The sequence below is a fragment of the Rhipicephalus sanguineus genome, chromosome 2, assembly GCF_013339695.2.
Source record: "Rhipicephalus sanguineus isolate Rsan-2018 chromosome 2, BIME_Rsan_1.4, whole genome shotgun sequence".
NCBI classification, from domain to species: domain Eukaryota; kingdom Metazoa; phylum Arthropoda; class Arachnida; order Ixodida; family Ixodidae; genus Rhipicephalus; species Rhipicephalus sanguineus.
Genome location: NC_051177.1, coordinates 11,574,053 through 11,592,450, shown reverse-complemented (window position 1 = coordinate 11,592,450; position 18,398 = coordinate 11,574,053). Strand labels below are relative to the sequence as shown.

The 18,398-nt window shown below is 46.8% G+C and overlaps 2 protein-coding genes across 2 annotated transcripts; both read right to left on the bottom strand.

The window, feature by feature from the left end:
• Positions 1–11,788: 11,788 nt before the first annotated feature.
• On the bottom strand, positions 11,789–15,579 carry LOC119382411 (BEN domain-containing protein 5-like). Its single transcript, XM_037650103.2, has 5 exons — positions 15,488–15,579; positions 13,166–13,302; positions 12,862–12,999; positions 12,493–12,567; positions 11,789–12,350 (listed from the first exon to the last, which is right to left on the bottom strand). The coding sequence occupies exons 3-5, from the start codon at positions 12,959–12,961 to the stop codon at positions 12,226–12,228; spliced, it is 300 nt and encodes a 99-aa protein (XP_037506031.2). The 5' UTR covers positions 12,962–12,999; positions 13,166–13,302; positions 15,488–15,579; the 3' UTR covers positions 11,789–12,225.
• A 15-nt stretch (positions 15,580–15,594) lies between these two features.
• Positions 15,595–17,385, bottom strand: LOC125756182 (uncharacterized). The gene is made up of 3 exons (XM_037650102.2): positions 17,063–17,385; positions 15,891–16,000; positions 15,595–15,804 (listed from the first exon to the last, which is right to left on the bottom strand). Exons 1-3 carry the CDS (start codon positions 17,247–17,249, stop codon positions 15,595–15,597), a joined length of 507 nt encoding a protein of 168 aa, XP_037506030.1. The 5' UTR covers positions 17,250–17,385.
• Positions 17,386–18,398: the final 1,013 nt, after the last annotated feature.

Sequence of the window (18,398 nt, the reverse complement as noted above, 5' to 3'; positions counted from 1 at the left end):
GCACCGGTTCGGCGGGTTCCTACTGCAATTTTATTATGCAAGTTGCATCTGCAGCCGGAGGAGGGAAGGAGCCGCTCTTGGATGTTCGAATCGGCAGTACGACGTTCCGTGCATTGCTCGACACTGGGTCCAGCGTGAGTCTCCTTGGTCCACTAGCCACCAGTGAGGCATGCTCTTCGGGGGGAAAAAGGAAACGCGAAACTCGAAACACTCCGCTTGGCATCAGGTTGGTCCCAGAGCTCCGAGGCTACAAAATGCAAAATAGAGTGGGATGGCGGCTCCCGGGTTCAAAAATTTATTTGTCTGCCTGACCTGTGCCAGGATGTTGTGCTCGGAAGGGACTTCCTTACAGCCACTGGCATGTCCTTGCACATAGCTTTGGGCGGGTGGACTATAGGTATGGAGCCACAGCTTGTTGTTCCATTTGCCAAACCAGACAGGAAGGTTGCCCCAGATCCAGTGGATGATGCCAATTGCCTTGGAAACTTGTTTGAGCAACAGCCAGACGTTGTGGCATGCAACACCATTAGTGGCTCAGGACAGCAAGCAGAAGTGATGCGTGAGTTCAGGGGCCTGCTGGGAGAATATGAGGCACTCTTCACAAAGTTGCCTGGTTGTACAACACTCATTGAGCACTCTATCGACACAGGTGACAGCACACCAGTGCGCACAAAACTGCGCCCAGTCAATCCAAAAAAACAATGCATCATGGATGCTTGCTTGGACGAGATGCTAGAAGCAGGCCTAATCAGGCGGAGCATAAGCAGTTGGACAAGTGCACCAGTCCTGGTGGGAACGAAATCCGGAGGCTACCGGGTGGCTGTCGACTACAGACGCTTGAATTCCTGCACAAGGGTACCAGTGTACCCAATGCCTCGCACTGATTGGCTCCTGGCTCAGCTAGGTAATGCACAATGGTTTACAAGCTTTGACCTCTCCCAAGGGTTCTTCCAAATTCCACTGCGGGAACAAGATGTTGAGAAGACTGCATTCATATGTCATAGGGGCACCTTCGAATTCACAAGGATGCCGTTTGCTGTGGCTGGAGGCCCAGCCACATTCCAAGCTTTAATGGACAGGGTTCTTGAGGGCATAAACCACAAATTTGCCATGGCGTTCCTTGATGATGTCTTGGTGTACTCTCCTACAATAGAACAACACCTGGTACACGTCCGTGAAGTCCTCGAACGCATCAAGAATGCAGGGCTTACAATTAATCCAACCAAAGTACAACAATGCACTCAATCCCTCACCTTCCTTGGTCACGTTGTATCTCCAGGAGAGTGCCGACCAGACCCAGAGAAGGTGCGTGCAGTGGCAGAGTACCCACGGCCATCCAACATGAAGCAACTGCAGGCATTTCTGGGCTTAACTGGATATTACAGGAACTTTATTCCACAATTTTCCCTCACTGCTAAGCCCTTAACCAACTTGCTCAAGACGCAACAGAAATGGCAGTGGACGAGCATTGAAGAACAGTCATTTGCGACTCTCCGAGCAAGGCTGGCAACAGATGCAGTTCTGAGCTTGCCAGACCTCAATCACCATTTGTAGTTGAAACAGATGCCAGCAGTGTTGGTATCGCCGCATTGCTGCTGCAACGTCGGGATAACATTTTGAAGCCAATTTCATTCATCAGCAGAGGCTTGTCGGATGCGGAGCATAATTACACAGTCCAGGAGTGGGAGTGTTTGGCCGTCGTATGGGCTGTAGAGAAATTCCGATCTTATTTGGAATTCACAGAATTCGAAGTGCACTGTGATCATGCGTCATTGGCTTGGATGTTCACCACTGAGCAGGCATCTCCTCGTGTGCGGCGCTGGGTGCTACGCCTTCAAGGGTTTCAGTGCAAAATTAAGCACCGTCGTGGTAAGGCCAACATTCCTGCTGATGCCCTAGCCGGGCACCTGTTCAGCCAAACTCCAAGACAGCAGCTGAAAGCCTGCCTGAGAGACTTTTGCCACTTAACTTGGACACTGACGAAGGCTCTGTCACGTTTGAAACCTGCCTGCCAACCACCATTGAGGACCTCAGTGTTATAAACTGTGCGAAAAAACTAGCACAGGAACAACAACGTGATGCTCTTTTGTGTGACATAACGAGAACTATCCAGGGAGAGTGCCTGCACAAAGGCACTGCCGAAACCCGTCGTCTGGAGGACCTGGCATCCACGTCTCATCTAGAGCCATCAGGACTTTTGGTGCAATGTCGCGGCGACCGTACAGTAGCCTGGTTGCCTACTCACCTTCGCCCCTTGGTCCTGCAGATGGCCCATGACCACCCGACAAGTGCCCATGCAGGATTCTACAAGACACTGCGGCGCATCAGAGACAAGTTTGTGTGGTTGGGCATGAGCAATGACACATCGAAGTATGTCCGCAGTTGCTCAGTCTGTCAAGGACGAAAGCACAGCGTTGCAAACCCCAAGGATTTATGGCAAGCCAATGGCCTGCAGCACCAATGGAAGAACTTAGTATTGACTTAATGGGGCCGTTACCTACCAGCCCTCGGGGGCACAAGCACTTGCTGGTCATTGTTGACAAATTTACCAAATTCATTGAGCTCTTCCCCTCTTCGTGCAGCAACAACACAGCAGATAGCCAGCCGTGTGGAATAGTTCATCTGCAGACACGGGGTACCTACTGCTATTTCTAGCGATAATGGGAAGCCCTTTGTTAGTAAATTATGGAAGAACCTGCTTAGGCGATGGAGCATCTCGGAGCGCCACACGGTGCCTTACAGGCCAGCCGGACAGATGGTCGAGCGGCACAATGGCACCGTGAAGCAGTGCATTCGTACATACTGCAATGAGCACAAAAACTGGGACCAAACACATTCCCGAGATTGCTTTTGCAATGCGAACCGCTGTAAGTGCTGCTACTGGATACACCCAGCCCTCCTCTGCTATGGCCGTGAACTCCGAACACTCTGGCAACCCACCGAAGACAAGCAAGACGCTGAGCCTGCGGTATCATCTTCTCACGCATTCGCAGCAGAACTTCAGTCCCATTTGGCAGAGGTCATGAATGCTGCACGGCAGCATCAGCAACATGCTTGGCGTGCCCAGAAGCAGCACTACGACCAGCGACGCCGAGCCACGACATTGGAGGAAGGCGACCTTGTCCTGCGAGAAACCCACATAGTCAGTGACGCTGCAAGAGGCATCTCATCGAAGCTGGCGCCAAGGCGAAATGGTCCATTCCGCATCTGCAGACGTATTGGTGCAAACACTTTCAAGCTCGTCCACCCACAGACTGGGAGAGCTTGTGGCGAGGCCCATGCCGACCAGCTCGTCAAATACCATCCTCCATGGTCAGCGGGGAGCTTCACGCTTCAAGGGGGGGACGGGCTGTGAGGACATCCATTGGTAGTGATGGGGGTACGTGGCGCCCCCTGGGCGTGGTGGCAACAGTGGACATCCGGCCTGTGTGCGGGGAGTGTGTGCGCGGACGGTGTTGTGGTTGGACGTGAGTGGCGCGGGATTCGGGGAGTGAGGCCTAACGAACACAAACGAACATGACAGTGTCAACCTCAAATAAAAGACCAAAATCTTTATTCCTCCCATGGGAACAACCGTGTGCTGCGGCTAAGCCGACTGAAGCGCATTCGTTTCCCGCGCATTGTGCGTAGCGTCGTCCACGTTCGGGGCCATTTCCGTTTGTTTCTCCTTTTTGTGACACGTGTTGGGACCACTTTGGGACGGTGCAATGGCTTGTGCCTCGGGAGGAAGTGGTGGAGGCGTGAAAAAACGCCCCTGGAACCGGCGATACTGCTGCGTCAAGGACTGCCACAACCACGAAGGACAGCCTGGGATAAAGTTCTACAGGTTCCCTGGCCGGCCTTACGAGCTACCATCAATCAAGATCGCACCCGATCCGGATCGAATATCTTCATTTCGATCAACCATGGTAGGCGCTACACGGGCAAACTATCAGAGACGAGCTGTTTTACTGCACTGGTCATGACTGTGCTGACACCAATTTGCCTGCGATCGTGAAGCTCCATCTCGATACGCGGATCGCAATCGATTGAAAACAGATCGAGCAAAGTCACAATTCAAAGCAACCATGTTGTACCCGCTTCACATCGAAGTGCTTATCTAGCTGAAATGAGAGTGCGACAAGGGGGAATGGAATAATATAGGCCGTGGCGTACAATGCGCCACAGTGAAATGAGACACGCATTGCCCCCAGAGAGGCGTCGAAAACATGGTCAAACTATTCAAAACAACATTTTAAAGGTGGCAGTTCAGTCACTTCAGCTTTAGTGTAACGATAGGTTTTACTCACGTGAAGAATGACTTCATACAGCTGTTTTCCTTGCTGCGAGCGGCACTTCGCGTGAGCGTCCACACCGTCCACTTTCACGTCGCGGACGTGTGAAGCAACATGTAGCTTCTCTCCGCTGGTTAACGCGGCACCATGAAAGTAATCGCGAAATCCTTTAATGGGCCTAAACCCCGCAAAAAGTACTTGGGACATCGCCAAGCAACATGCACCCTTGCAACTTCGCGCGCACAAAACGTCGGATAGCGGGCACACACGCGGACATCCGCGTGGTTTCGTTTTCCCACCGCCCTGTTGGTACGCCGCTCGCCACGGGCGGCGCTGAGCGCCGCGTCGCCGTCGCCGCTCCTGCTCAGCAGCGCCGCCTGTTCACTGTACGGAGCCTTTGCTGCTTTGTTGGCCCACTTTGTGCTACATTTATGGCATCTTCGACAATTCGCACCGGTGTGCACCGGGGGCGCCCAGGCGCTACGATGATTGGACTAAACGGCGTACCAGGGCGCCCCGGTGCGCACCGGTGCGATTTGTCGAAGATGCCAGCAGCCCTCGTTTCGACGTCATGCGCAGAAACGGTCAGGAGATTTTGTGCTCCTTTCTCCCGATCATCTTGCATTGGTGGTATTGCGGATGGTACAATTACTTAAAAGTCCTTGAAGTGTTGTGCTTTTCGAACCGGAAGGAACAGGGTTCTGCGAAAATATTCTTCCGCGCTTTCGAATGCATTGCTCCCAAGGTTTTGCTTCTGGACACCGGCTCGACGGCTGGTGATCTCCACATTCAGTTTTTCTGCTAATGCCTGCACTTGTGCAAATATTTTTGAGAAAGAAGCACTCGCGTTCTTGCGGTCATTTTCATTTGTCTGCTGTACCAATTCCATGTCGTCAATGGCAGCGCTGATGTCGATACTCCTAGTCTGCAGCTTCTTTGACAGTGGCAAAGTCAGTGCCAACACGTGCTCCGTCACATGCAGGCTTACAAGGAACACTGGTGACAAGAGTGCCAACATTAGACTGTTTGCCTGCACTGGACTTTCGCCATTTCCGTTAAACATAATCTCCTCTAGTGCTGCGATAAACGGCTCAAAGAGGCTCACAAATGAAAGCACTGCATCGTGCTTCTCGACCCAGCGCGTTTCGCATAGTCCCAAAAAGCGCTTCCTTGTAGACTCAGGACAGCTCGAAATTATCATTTTTTCGCAAAACGTCTGAGCGGCTAAAATATTTATGGAAAAAAGACTGACGTCGCCTTTAGAGTCCCAAAACAGTTTCGGATGTTTGTGACGGAGCATGCCGCACACAGAACTAGATTAAGGGAGTGACTGGCGAAGTGTGTGTAGAATGCGGCTGGATAATTCTAACGAACAGCAGCTTGAACACCATTCGTTTTGCCGGCCGTCGAGCTTGCACCATCGTAGGCTTGACCACGGAGATGCTGCATGTTAATTCCCATTTCTATAAGGAGCCTTATGATGGTGTTGGCGAGGGCCCGGCCACTTCGGTCGTGAATTGGCACAAAGCCTAAGAACACACACAAAAGTTAGGAAAGAACACACAAAAAGTCAGGAAAAAAAAAGTAACAGCAGGTGTTGCTAGCTTTCATGAGACATTACTAACTTTTCGCTACCTTTTTACTACCTACGTTAGCCGAAACTTAAAAGTTGCAACGGTTACTACCTCTTGCGTACCGTTACTAACGTTTTGCCATGCACCTGTTAAACGAATCTTGGAAGTTATTACTACGAGCTTTTTACAATCTATTCACTAGCATGCGAATCCATGTAAGTTCATTGAGGCGATATTAGTAAGCTTAGTACCCCATTTTGGGTCGTGTATATTAGGTCATGTTGAGACGATATTACGCAAAATAGACATATAACATATTGATTTTCTGAATATGTTTGATTAAACGTTCTACGCTACGTTACCTCGCGCACCTAATAAAATTGTACGCTATATAAATATAGGCGTATAACTTAAACTATTTATCCTAAAGCCTAGCTGCCCACTGGCACCAGCTGCGTACCCCAGAGGTAGGGCTATATATACTAGAGCTGTGCACGGGCCGTATTTCCGAGCCCGAGCCCGGCCCGTGCCCGCTGACTTTGTCGAAGGCCCGCCCGAGCCCGACGGCAAAGGGCTGCGAGCCCGCCCGGCCCGGCCCGACGTACGAAAACCCAATCCCGGGCCCGGCCCGGCTTTTTGAAGGTTCGCTGCGAAAACAAAACATCGTTTTCCGTCAATTTGGCATTTTATTGAGCATATCGAATATGATCAAACGACACACGACGAACAGTCTCTATTACACAGATTTACAAATTACAAGTAGACGGCCTCATGCCAGCAACAATGGAGTTCGCTTGCCAAAGCCGTCACGTGTATGGGGTATGCCCATGCAAGCGTCAGCTTGCACGAAGGCGATCTACGTCGGGTCGCTGTCGCGTGCATTTTCACTCATATCTAACGCGAACAGTCGCGTGGCGCCATCACTAGCTCGGGTGGTGTTACTTCTCTGTTTGTCGGAGTGCAACAGAGGCAGTGCTTTACCTGCTCCCCTTTTGTTTAAAGTAGAATGGAAAGGAAAAGCGGTAAAGGGCGGTCGCGGAAAAGGCGCTGCATGCGTGCTGGAAAACAATTCCCGCTCATTCCTTATATTTCGGGCTTGAGTCGGGCTTTGCGCCGGGCCCGAGTCCGGCCCGATAAAACTGCAAGTAGCCCTAACCCGGCCCGGGCCCGAGGTGAAAATGCGTCGGCCCGTCCGAGCCCGGCCCGCGGGCCGGGTCGGGCTCGGGCTTTCGGGCTACCCGGAGCCCGTGCACACCTCTAATATATACTCCTGGAAACACTTTTGAATTATACGTGTCGCGCAGCCTTGACCAATAAAGAAAGAAAAAAAAGTGTCGCGCAGCCTTGTCGTTGTGTATGTGTGCTGTTCTGATTCATGACATAATGTGCATAATTACCTAATGATATATCGCAATGTTGATGCTCGCGAATTTGACCGTTATAAGAACAAGAGACTCGTGAGGCGAAAGGATCACGGTTACAAACTTTTTTTGGTAGTAACCGTTACTACCTGTTTTACTAGTTAGCAAGGAGAAGGGTAATAACCGCTACTAAATGCGTTTGTAATGGCGAGGGTAGTAACGGTTACTAACCTCCCCGTCACTAACCGCACTTACTAACAGGGTAGTAACCATAGAGTTAATATACTGACTCTAGAGGAAAAGCTGGGCCGCGCGACCGCTAACCACAAGAGCGCTCACATCTTGGAACGTTGTCATTCTTGCCATCACATATCAATCCTAAAGAAGCCTTTGCACAATTAAAAACGCGTGGATATTGTTTTCTGTTTATTTTGAACACTTTTACGAAAGAATACGACGGCTATTTATGCAATTTACTGTGCGCGGAAAGGAGCGTTTGCAAGCTGGTTTACTAGATGGCGCCACCCGATCAACACTCGAGAGTGCGCTCGCGGCCGATTGCGCCGGTTTCTGCGTCGCGGTAGTCGCGGTAAAGCTCCTGAAACTTCGTTTACGTCGTGTATCTCGTAGCTGTCATAGTGTCTCATTGTGTGCGTTTTCTGTTGCCACGTACCACTCGGCTTCATGTGACAGCCCTTTTTTTCTTTCAAGCTGAAACCTCAATGCCAACCAGGGCGGACGGCAAAGAAGAGACGAGACAAGCACTGAAAGTTATGTAACTAGGCGCAACCGAAGTTTTTTTACTATTTTTAACGGCGATAAAATTTCGTGTGCCGTGTATCTTTAATTTTGATTGAAGCTTTCGGGTGACGTCTCACTCACATTCGCCGCTGCATGCTGCAATCGACATTGTTCTGATTTATGGCACTCTGCGCTGAAGTACGGCAGCAATGAGCTGAAAAAGAACGTGGATACAGGTGTCTCGTCATTGCAAGTCCAAGCACCGCGCGACCGCGGCCTACGCACTTTGCTTCGAGCTGCGAATCTGTCGAGTGACCCTTGTGCCAGTGAACGGAGAAACTTTATTCGTTATGCATTACTGGTAGGGCGTGCCTAGTAAAAACCATGCACAAACAGGTGGTAACGTTAACTGTTATCAGTCGGGCCAGCTGCACAGACAACGCTACACTAACACAGGGCTTCACGCATCAAAATATACAGCTGATGTTCCCTGAACAGCGCGTAGCTGGCTTAGGTTGGTAGATTAAAACTGATTACTACCGTCAAATATAGCGAGCGTCTCAGGGTCTGGCAACGTTCGTTTTGTTCCATCATGGCGGAACCCATGCGGTTATGGGTTTCAATGCATGGGCCCTATGGGGAGCTTTTCCTCTAGAGTCAGTATATTAACTCTATGGTAGTAACATATGTGACAAATAGTTAGTAAACCGAAGTTAGTAAGTACTACAACCTTTTTTTTAAGAGTGCACTTCTTCGATTTCGTTCGCATCCTAAGCAGCTTACAAACAGTAAGCTGCTTGATACCAGCAATATCCGTCGTTTCATCGGCAAGTACGGAGAAGCAGCCTGCAGCGTTTACTTTTGTGACTAGGCTTCCCTTAATTGATGACTGCAGCAGAGATTTCTATAATCTGGTTTTCTACATCTGGACTTAAATACGAGGCATTATTTGGGCAAATTTACAAATGCTAATTTAGATCTGTATCTATCGCCACAATCCGCCCGCATGCGAGGCAGCGTTCTGAAGTGGCCTGTATTTGTAGAGGAGGCTGTGCTTTCTATAATCCATGGGACCACTGTCTCTATGGCGACGGAGAGCCAGACCTTGCCGCCCGCAAAAGAGAACTGTCTCAACAATAGGCTGTAACTTCCTTCAGTTCTCTCTTATTTGAATTTGCCTGCCATGGTCCAGTTGATCAACAACACTGGGCACACATCCTGAGAAGGTTTGAAGAAATTTATCGGCTTCCAGCTTAGCGTCAGTGTGATATTTAGTGGCCTCGTGTGCACCGAAGACTTCGAGGGCGTGCTTCCACTTTTGAAATGGCTTGGATACGAGGGCCCCAGTGCGCGCATATTGGCCCTTGCCAACCTCACTTCTGCTAAAAAGGACACACTCGGCAAAACGCACCCTCTTGAAGCGCTGAGTAGCTAGCTGCGTGGTTGAAAAAATCTTGCGGAAAAGCCACCTTCCAGAACCGTTCAACTGTCTATGGCATTGTCGTGCTCGAAAAAAAAAAAAAAAACATTTGAGACGACATCCTGGGTGGTTTTCGGTGAAGGTGGTTATTTCGGACGGCGGTGTATATTAGAACGAAAAACAGAAACATTTTCAGGGGGGGAGGGGGGAGGTGGCGAGGAGGCTCAAGCGCAATAAATCCCACCCCCCGGGTGACGCCCCTGGTCGGTGGTGTATGAGAGCATGAAAAATTTCGGGGCGGGGGGGGGGCTGAACCCCCCCTGGCTACGCCCCTGATATATATATATATATACCCAGTCAAAAAAAGTCAATGGGTCCAATTGGAAAAATACCAATTGCCACCAATTGGTTTTCGACCAATTGGAATTTCGCCACCAGTTGAGAGCGCACCAATTATATCCAATTGGTAGACCAGTTTACGTCCAATTGGCAAACCATTTGGGCAGTACCGGTGGCCAATTGGTTTTCCAATTGCATTTAACTGGACGTAATTGAATCCAAATGGTGCGCAATTGGTCAACCTATTGAACACACATGGTCAACCAATTATAGATAACTGGTGTGCACCTAGTCAACCAGTCAATGTAAATTGGTGTCGAAATGGTCAACCAGTTGAAAACATATGGTCATCCAGTTAAAGCCAACTGGTCATCAATTGAACCTAACTGGTGCCCAATTGGTTAGCCAGTTGAAAACAAATGGTCATCCAATTAAACATATTGATGCCCAACTGGTCAACCAGTCAATGTGAATGGGTGTCCAAATGGTTAACCTATTGAAAACATATGGTGATCCAGTTCAAGCCAAATGGTCATCCAGTTGAAGCTGACTGGTGCCCAATTGGTTAGCCAGTTGAACACATATGGTGATCCAGTTAAAGCCAACTGGTGCCCAACTGGTTAACCAGTTGAAACCATACGGTCAACCAGTTAGAGCCAACTGGTGTCCAATTGGTTAGCCAGTTGAACACATATGGTGATCCAGTTAAAGCCAACTGGTTAACCAGTTGAAAACATATGGTCACCCAGCTAGAGCCAACTGGTGCTTAATTGGTTAGCCAGTTGAACACACATGGTCATCCAGTTAGAGCTAGGTGGTGCGCAACTGGTCAACCATTTGAAGTACACTCGTGCACAACTGGTGGGTCTAGCTTGACCCGAATATTCTTCCATTGGCTGAAAAACATGGGCAAAGAGTACACCAGATTTTTGACGCAAAAATGATAGCGAATTGGACAAAAGAAATGTTGATCCTGAACAAAATGGTCTGGTATGCTTATTTGTGAATGATATGTAATGCACACACATCAAATAAAAACCATACAATGGAGGTACTTGTTTTACGATAATTTATTACTTTAAAAGCATTGTAAAAGTTATAATGACTAGCAAAAAATCAGGTACTCCTTATTCTTCAACTTGCACCTTGCCACACTTAGGAATTTCCTGTGTCCTTTTCCCTGAAAGTGTTGAAAAATACATAAGTGCATGAAAGTTACAAGTTCACGTCACTAATGTTACATATACACAGGATGCAACGATATTGTGGTGCTGCCCTTGAAGCACACTATGAATGTATCTGTGTTCTTGGCTGTAACAGATGGTGGAGAGACTTGCTGCAAAAAAAAAAAAGAAAAAAAAGCTATTCCTACACACTTCCACACAAAGTATGTAAATTATGTTGTAGTTACACCATAATAAACGAACAAGTTCTCTGTGGCTATAATGGAGTGATAGAAGTGGCTTTTGAAGCAGGAAAAACAACCTGCATAGGCAGCTCAACCACTGCACGCCAATGTTCACACGCAACTATTAGTGGCTCAAAGGCTGAAAATTAGCTTGGTTTGGTCACTCGGGCGACATACCCACAGTCGGTTTTGAAACAAATATAGCTAATTCAGCCTTCAGTTGACGTGCAGGTTGCACAAATTGTGCGAGCCTAGGCACAGATGTAGAACAATGAACATGAACAGCAGCCGTTTCACATATTATATATCGGAATTTCTTTATGCAATTAGTCTAGCACTTCCACATTAGATGGGCTCATTGTACAGACGTCCTCTATAAGCAAGGAACCCCATGAGCTCGAAATAACAATAAACGAATGTCAAGTGACAGTGGTATCACGCTCTTGCAAAGCAGGGTAACGGTGAAAGTGAAAGCTGACGCTAGACTCGCACTGTGGCATGGAGCAGCATAAAGTACCATGCTGCCGATAACTTTGACTGCACTTTCCCGCATTGTGAAGTCTAGGTGTCCGCACACATGAAGTGAGAACAAAACAACGCTGTTCAAAGCGGAAAACACCAGAAATCGTGGTTAAAGCAACGCGTTGAACCGTCCACTTCCCTTCACCAGAGCAACGTGAATCACGCGATCCAACCCTGCACGTCATAACGACTGCAGTGCTCACGTCTCTAGTGGAGGACCTCGCACCCAATATATCTGTGTTTGACTGTATATTCTGTACGAGTTTCGTGCACACTGTAACATTTCTTTTTCCTGCTCAGCCTACATTTGAGGTAACATTTTTGTTTTTTCTGGCTTCAAACATTAGGGGGTCAGCCTAGAATCTGGGCTGGCTCAGATTTGAGTAAACAGTGTTAACTTGATGTGCTGCAAGCTCAAGACTAGCTTTCTCCACATGATACTTTGCATAGATGTAAGCAAATGCACTGGCATGGCATTTAGTCAGTATGATGCTTTAAACACTTTCTTTACCAGGCTGCATGTCATTTAAAAACTACATACAAAGAACCTCCCTGAAATTAGTCAAAACACATTTATAACAGCACCTCACCGTTTTGCCAGCCTCTCAAGGTCTGCCAGCTTCTCAACCACGAAATGGTTCAGCTGCTTGAGTGCAGCAGGCATAAGGGTTTCGGGAATCCCCTGGCGCTGCAGTCTCCGTCTGTAACAGTCTAAAACAAAAAGTTCACAAGGCCTCACTAACTGGTACGAAGAAACAATTTTTAAACAAAAATAGTCTATAAGACTACGGTCTGAAGCAGAATGACCAAAGACAGTTTGCACCAAAACATCACAAAAAGCATGAACACTTACCACGCATCACTTCCACTTTCCAAGGTGTCAGTGGAGCCTTTGCAGGCCGATCGGGAAATCGTGGACACCGCTTCCCTGTAAGACACAAATGAACGGTGATTAACTATAACACAATCTTTCTCTCTGTCTAGTCTTTCTATCTTGTAATGTCTTTATTCCCCTCACTTCTCTTGCATGCTTCACATGCTCCACTTCGTCAAGCGAAGTTTTCATTTAACACTTGCACCTGCTGTACTCGTAGTGGGGCTTGCCCAATTCCTTTGACGCATACCCACCTGAGGATTTTTGTTCACGGTGGACAGATTACAGCTGGCTTAAACAGCTCCGCTGTTAAGAAAGTACAAGGAATTCTATAGAACAGAAACACACCTTGCAAAGAGCGGTTTTTCAGCTGGTCCTTGGGCCAAATTCCCAGGAGGAGGTCCTTAACGAAAAGGGAATCCTTTGATGGCCCTGAATGTGGTGCCATGCGCTAGAATTTATTTGAAGGCCACCGCCAATGTCCACCTGCATCAGGAAACGTATTGCAGCAAAAAAAAAAAAAATCATTTTAACAACCATTTAAAAAAGCAGCATTTGCTGTTTAGGCAAGCACAAGGAAAATTTCACTTATGATGGCAACTGTACGTAATACTAAAAATTGCTGAAGCTGCCCTTCAGATGTGGACGTTACCATGGCATTCTCTTTTCTTGCGTAATCATCCTGTGGCGGTGTTTTCTCCCTAGGAATCACGTCCATGCTGTCAATATCCACTTCCCTCGTCGAGTGGTCTGGTCCGCTCTTAGTGGAGCACGAAGCTCTACTGTAGCCTGCATCATCAACACGAAGCATGGCTCATTACAAACAGCAGAACTCGGTCACTTTAAGATGACAGCATAGTCAGGAATCAATATTTAAAGCAAATGAGTTTCAATATAAAGGCTCACATCCAAATATCGCTACATCCAAGAAAGAAATTGTACCAAAGGCAAGTACTGTACTGTACTGACACAAGAGTTTTTAATTTTTTGTTTTGTTTTTGTAACTAACAATTTGAGAACACACCTCATATTAAATGTGGAACCAAGCTACAAATATAACGGCACTTACTTATTTTCTTTTTTCAAAGCAGCTTCACAGAGCACTCTAAGTGACAATGGCAACGTGTTGGGTCTGTGCAATGTTTTGCACATGCAACCACTGCCTGGTAAAACATGATGAAGAAAACACAGTACAAATGATCTGCTTAAAACTAAGGCAATAAACTGTCCAAAGAAATTGGAAACCCATAATCAGTGGTGTCTTGCAGTGATGGGAAAGCTGCTACAATTGCTCCAAGCTGCTACATTTCATTAAAGCTGCTACATCTATGCTACAAATGAGCACCATTGCTCCAACCTGCTACATTTCGTGAAAGCTGCTACATCCATGCTACAAATGAGCAGAACTGCTCCAAAGCGGCTACGCATAGCCTCCGAGATTACCTGGCAATGCGCTGCTTTATCTCGGAGGCCACCGTCAAGGGGATTTTTCAGCAACACCAGGTGGCAGATAGGCTGCCGCCTCTCGTGCCATTCGTAGGCAGAGCCAATCCAATACAATCCAATGCGTGGGCACGTGGCTGTGTAGTGTCAGTCATAGAGTTTCCTAAAATGACCTAGAGGGAACTCTGGCACTGCGATCTTTCAGCCACCATGGGAATGATGGGTAGTACACGGATTTGCCTAGTCTTCGTGCTTGTGGGCTTCGAACGCACTTGTGGCTTTGTTTATTGCTATGTTTTGGTTTTCTTTCGGATAAAAGAATGTATCGTTGTGACCTTCGTGACCAGATTTGAATCGGTGAGCCTAAAGAAGTTAAAGTGGTGAAGTGAAACTGCTGATTTTTGCTGAACTTCGTTTTGCGACAAAGCAGATGCAGGCGACGCGGAGCCAAGCGGAGCCTAAAGAACGAAGTTTAGACAAATCCGTGTACTACCCATGATTCCCATGCTGGCTGAAGTGCGATGCATTGCAGCTCCCATAGACACTAGCGCCAGAGTTCCCTCTAGTAAGTATTGTAGGAAACACTATGGTGTCGCTACCTGGTGGCACTGTCGTTTGAGCTGAGTGCAGTTGCGGCTCATTCCCAGTTTTCGCTGCGTGCCGCAGCCTCGCAGTCGTACCGGCGAGGCTGTCTTTGTGTCAACCAGTCTTCATATATTTGTGATCCTAGGCTTTGTTTAAAGCTTGCGTTAGTTGCGCCGTCATTGAACTCATGCGCACACTGTATTTAATACTTCATTTTATTGTATAATAAAACCATTAAAACGCCATCTGACCTGTTTTTTTTTTTCGTTTTCGCAACCTGCTACAAAACTGAGGGCAGCTGCTACAAATCATCATTTTTCCTGCTACAAAACCTGATACAAAACACTTTTGGCCATTCCCATCACTGTGTCTTGGCATAAATGAGCATTTAATTATTGGGTGACAAGTTCTTTCATGCTCTGCCGACTTGAAAAGCCTTTTGTGGTCCTATGCAAGATCGTCACCACTGGTTGGAAGAAAAGCTCTCCAACATTGTATGGCGAGCTCATGTTATAACTGTAATACCTTTTTATATAATTTTCTTACAATTCTACGAAGGCAAACTCTCCCCTTATTTTATAAATGTGTAAACATGGTATGCACAAACATCTCCCCTTGTTTAATTTTATGATTTGAAATTGTAAGGAAGTTTTAATTTGAAAGAAGCCTATAATTTAAACAAAATAATCTAGGTAGAGGCAATGCTTACACCACTGGCGCAGCCAGGGGGAGGGCCAGGGGGTGTTCAAAGCCCCGCCCCAACATTTCAGTTTGGCAATATAGGCACACATACAAATGCATGCATGAACGTACATAAAGTATAGTTGAGTCCCCCCCCCCCCCCCTCCAAAAAAAATTGCTGGCTATGCTACTGGCATACAAATTACAAATAAGTCCATGTAGCAGCCACAGAAGCCATAAAACTACAGAAAGCTGAATTCCATACCTGTGCCTTCATCTATGGCTGTCAGCATTTTTTCCTGCAGCCTCATGTTCAGCTGCCTCAGCTTCATGGCCTCCTGCTCCAACTCTTCGTTTTTGTTTCGCAGTTCCTCAATTTTTTTTGCACTTTCTTTCCACAAGGCCTTCAAGTCTCTGTACCTTGTACTTCAGCTCAGTGACTAGGCCACCCCTATCGTCATATGTTGGCCTCTTTTTCTGCTTCTTTAAAGCAGCTTCTTCCCTTTGCTGGATGTCGTCAGTTTTTTTTTTTAACATGTCCAATAGCTCCTGCTTTGGGCCAGAGGGCTTTTTTGCAGGACGCTGCACACAAAACCAAAAACGTATTATGAGGCTGTTTAAAGTCATACAATGCATAAGCAAGGATACAGCACTACGTAAACAAGTACCTCTGGCTCGACATCATCGTCTTCATCTTCGCCGTCAGGCGAATATGCCATTCTTTCAAATCTAAGCCTCTGCCGGCCTCTTCCCTCCGCCTCCAGGTCTTCTTCTGATTCTGGAAAATATTAAAGGAATACACATTGAAAAATCTTAAAAGAAAACAATTTCATTATGAGCCATGGATGTGCGACTAGGCTGCACTGCAAGTACAAAAGGAAACACAGAACAGTGGCAACAGATTTAGTGGGAAAGAATATTATGCTGAGTGTATGCTTAAATAAGCCTTCCATTTATATGAAAGGATCCTTAGAATTTTCAGTAGTCCTTGCATCAATCATAAAAAGTGCATGCTCTACATGCAATAAGCCTCAAACAGAAGCAGGAGAATAAATATATTTGTGCATAGTATCACAGCAACCATGAAACATTTTCATGTGCTCATTAACTGTCTTTGTGTATATGCATATTGTGTTAAGAGGGAACAAATACACTTCATATATATATATATGCTTAAATCCAGATTTTCTTTTCGTTTTTCTTTTTCATTTGGGAAGGGGGGGGGGGGACCTCACTGGTGGGCATATTAATCAATATCATGACTACTGCATGAACACTCGCGATCAATAATTATTTTATTTGACCTACGTAACAGTGCTCTAAGGGCATGAAGTCAGCTGCGAGGGACTCGAGTTCGCCACGTGCGGCACGTGGCGAACACGTGCCGTACGCTGGAAGCTGCGCAGACAAACGTCAAAAGTGAGGGAGGAGAGGGGTATGATCTGGATCAGTGCATACATTTCAAGGGCAATTATCGAGTTGTGCTGTACTGCATGGAATTATAGCACGACTCGGAAAATGGAAAGAAAGGCGATCCCTTAAACATGCATCTCGCCTAGCAACAAGTTTTATTGAAGAAGAGATTGGGCGCAAAAGACAGTTGAGCATGTGTGGTAATTTACTATTATACTACACTAGCTTCTTTAGGTGTATTTGGAAATTACGGAAGTTGCAAGAATATATTTAAATTACGCTCATTTCAAGACAAAAGTATGTGTCATTGTTCAGACCGACCGCACGCATCGGATAGCGTCCACAACGATAGGCATATGCGCACCGCGGAACACAAGAAATGCACTTGACAAGGCAAAATAAATGTGTGCTCAAACGAACAGCTTACCTCCCAGAGCTAGAATCCGAGCCCGGTAAAAGTCCGAGGTCCCGTCCGGATCGGTCCATTTCACCGAATAAAAGAACTTCGATTTGAAATCCTTCGCGTTCTCGGGATGGAAGTTTTCTATGTCTCGAATGTCCACAACCGCAAGTTTTCGATCATCCTCATACCGCACTTTTGCGTGCGTGATCATTCTTGCGCTACTGTACACACGTGAAAGAGAAAAAGGTAACGCAGCCGACAGATCCAGGATCGTAGTACAACTTCTAGAACACTGCGATCGTAGGCAAATCTAGCATGTCTGCGCGACATGTGCGCGATGCACGCAGGTGCACGTGCGGAATGTTAAAAGTTCACGAGCCGCGTGCTCGTACTTGACAGATGCATGTTTGCATGTAAAATCATCGTGCTGCCTGACGCATGTGACCTGTATATTAATATGTCTAATTTATTTAGTTTTTTATGAGTATATAGTGGTTTACCGGGTATACAGGTATTACTAATAAATGAAATACTGAAATACGAAACTGGACACCTTTCGTCATGCTGAACCAGCAGTGCCAGCCAGGTTGTGTTATGTGTTATTCGCTGAGCAACAATCTGAGGATCATCTACACGTGCAACAACAAATCGCCTGTTGGAGCATGTTAATGCGATCATAATGGATCAACTTCCTAAGAGAAAGAAAAGAGGCCCATATAAACGATACATCAACCATGGATCGGACTTCGTGCTACGAGAAGTACTAAGAGGGCTTGCCAACACAATGTAAGTTTACCTTCCTTTTTGTTCTATCGCCTTCAATACGCATGCGCTTGTGTTCAAAGACTCACAGAGGACTGCATGTTTTGGTTCGCATAGCTAAAAAGCCTAGCGTATTAACAACGGCTTGTGCGGGCGAACAACCTGCGTTTGTCTGCACATGTAGTTGTCGAAGGTCAACGTAAATATCAGCGGCAGATATCGCTCGGCGGTCATACCGAACTACGCTGTAACATACTGTTTAGTGAACAATGAAGACTTGTATTTCTGCGAAATTTCAGTACAAATAAAGCGGTTGTGAACGGCAGCCGTTATTTAAGCAGATCACTGCAACTAAGTTAAACATAGACTTAACAATGTTCAGCACATCAGCAGAAAATCTGTACTTGTGCATTGAAAGCACTTGTCGCTGTTCAGTACATTGCATCTGTTAGAACATTTAAAGCGGACAACGTTTATGTATGAATTCACAGCTTGCGTGAAATTGTTACGATGTTCTCAGGAGTTTTGCAACTATACTGCCTACAGGCTAGTTATATTTCACAGTAGTGCATAATTCAACTATTTTGTCCGCTTTGGA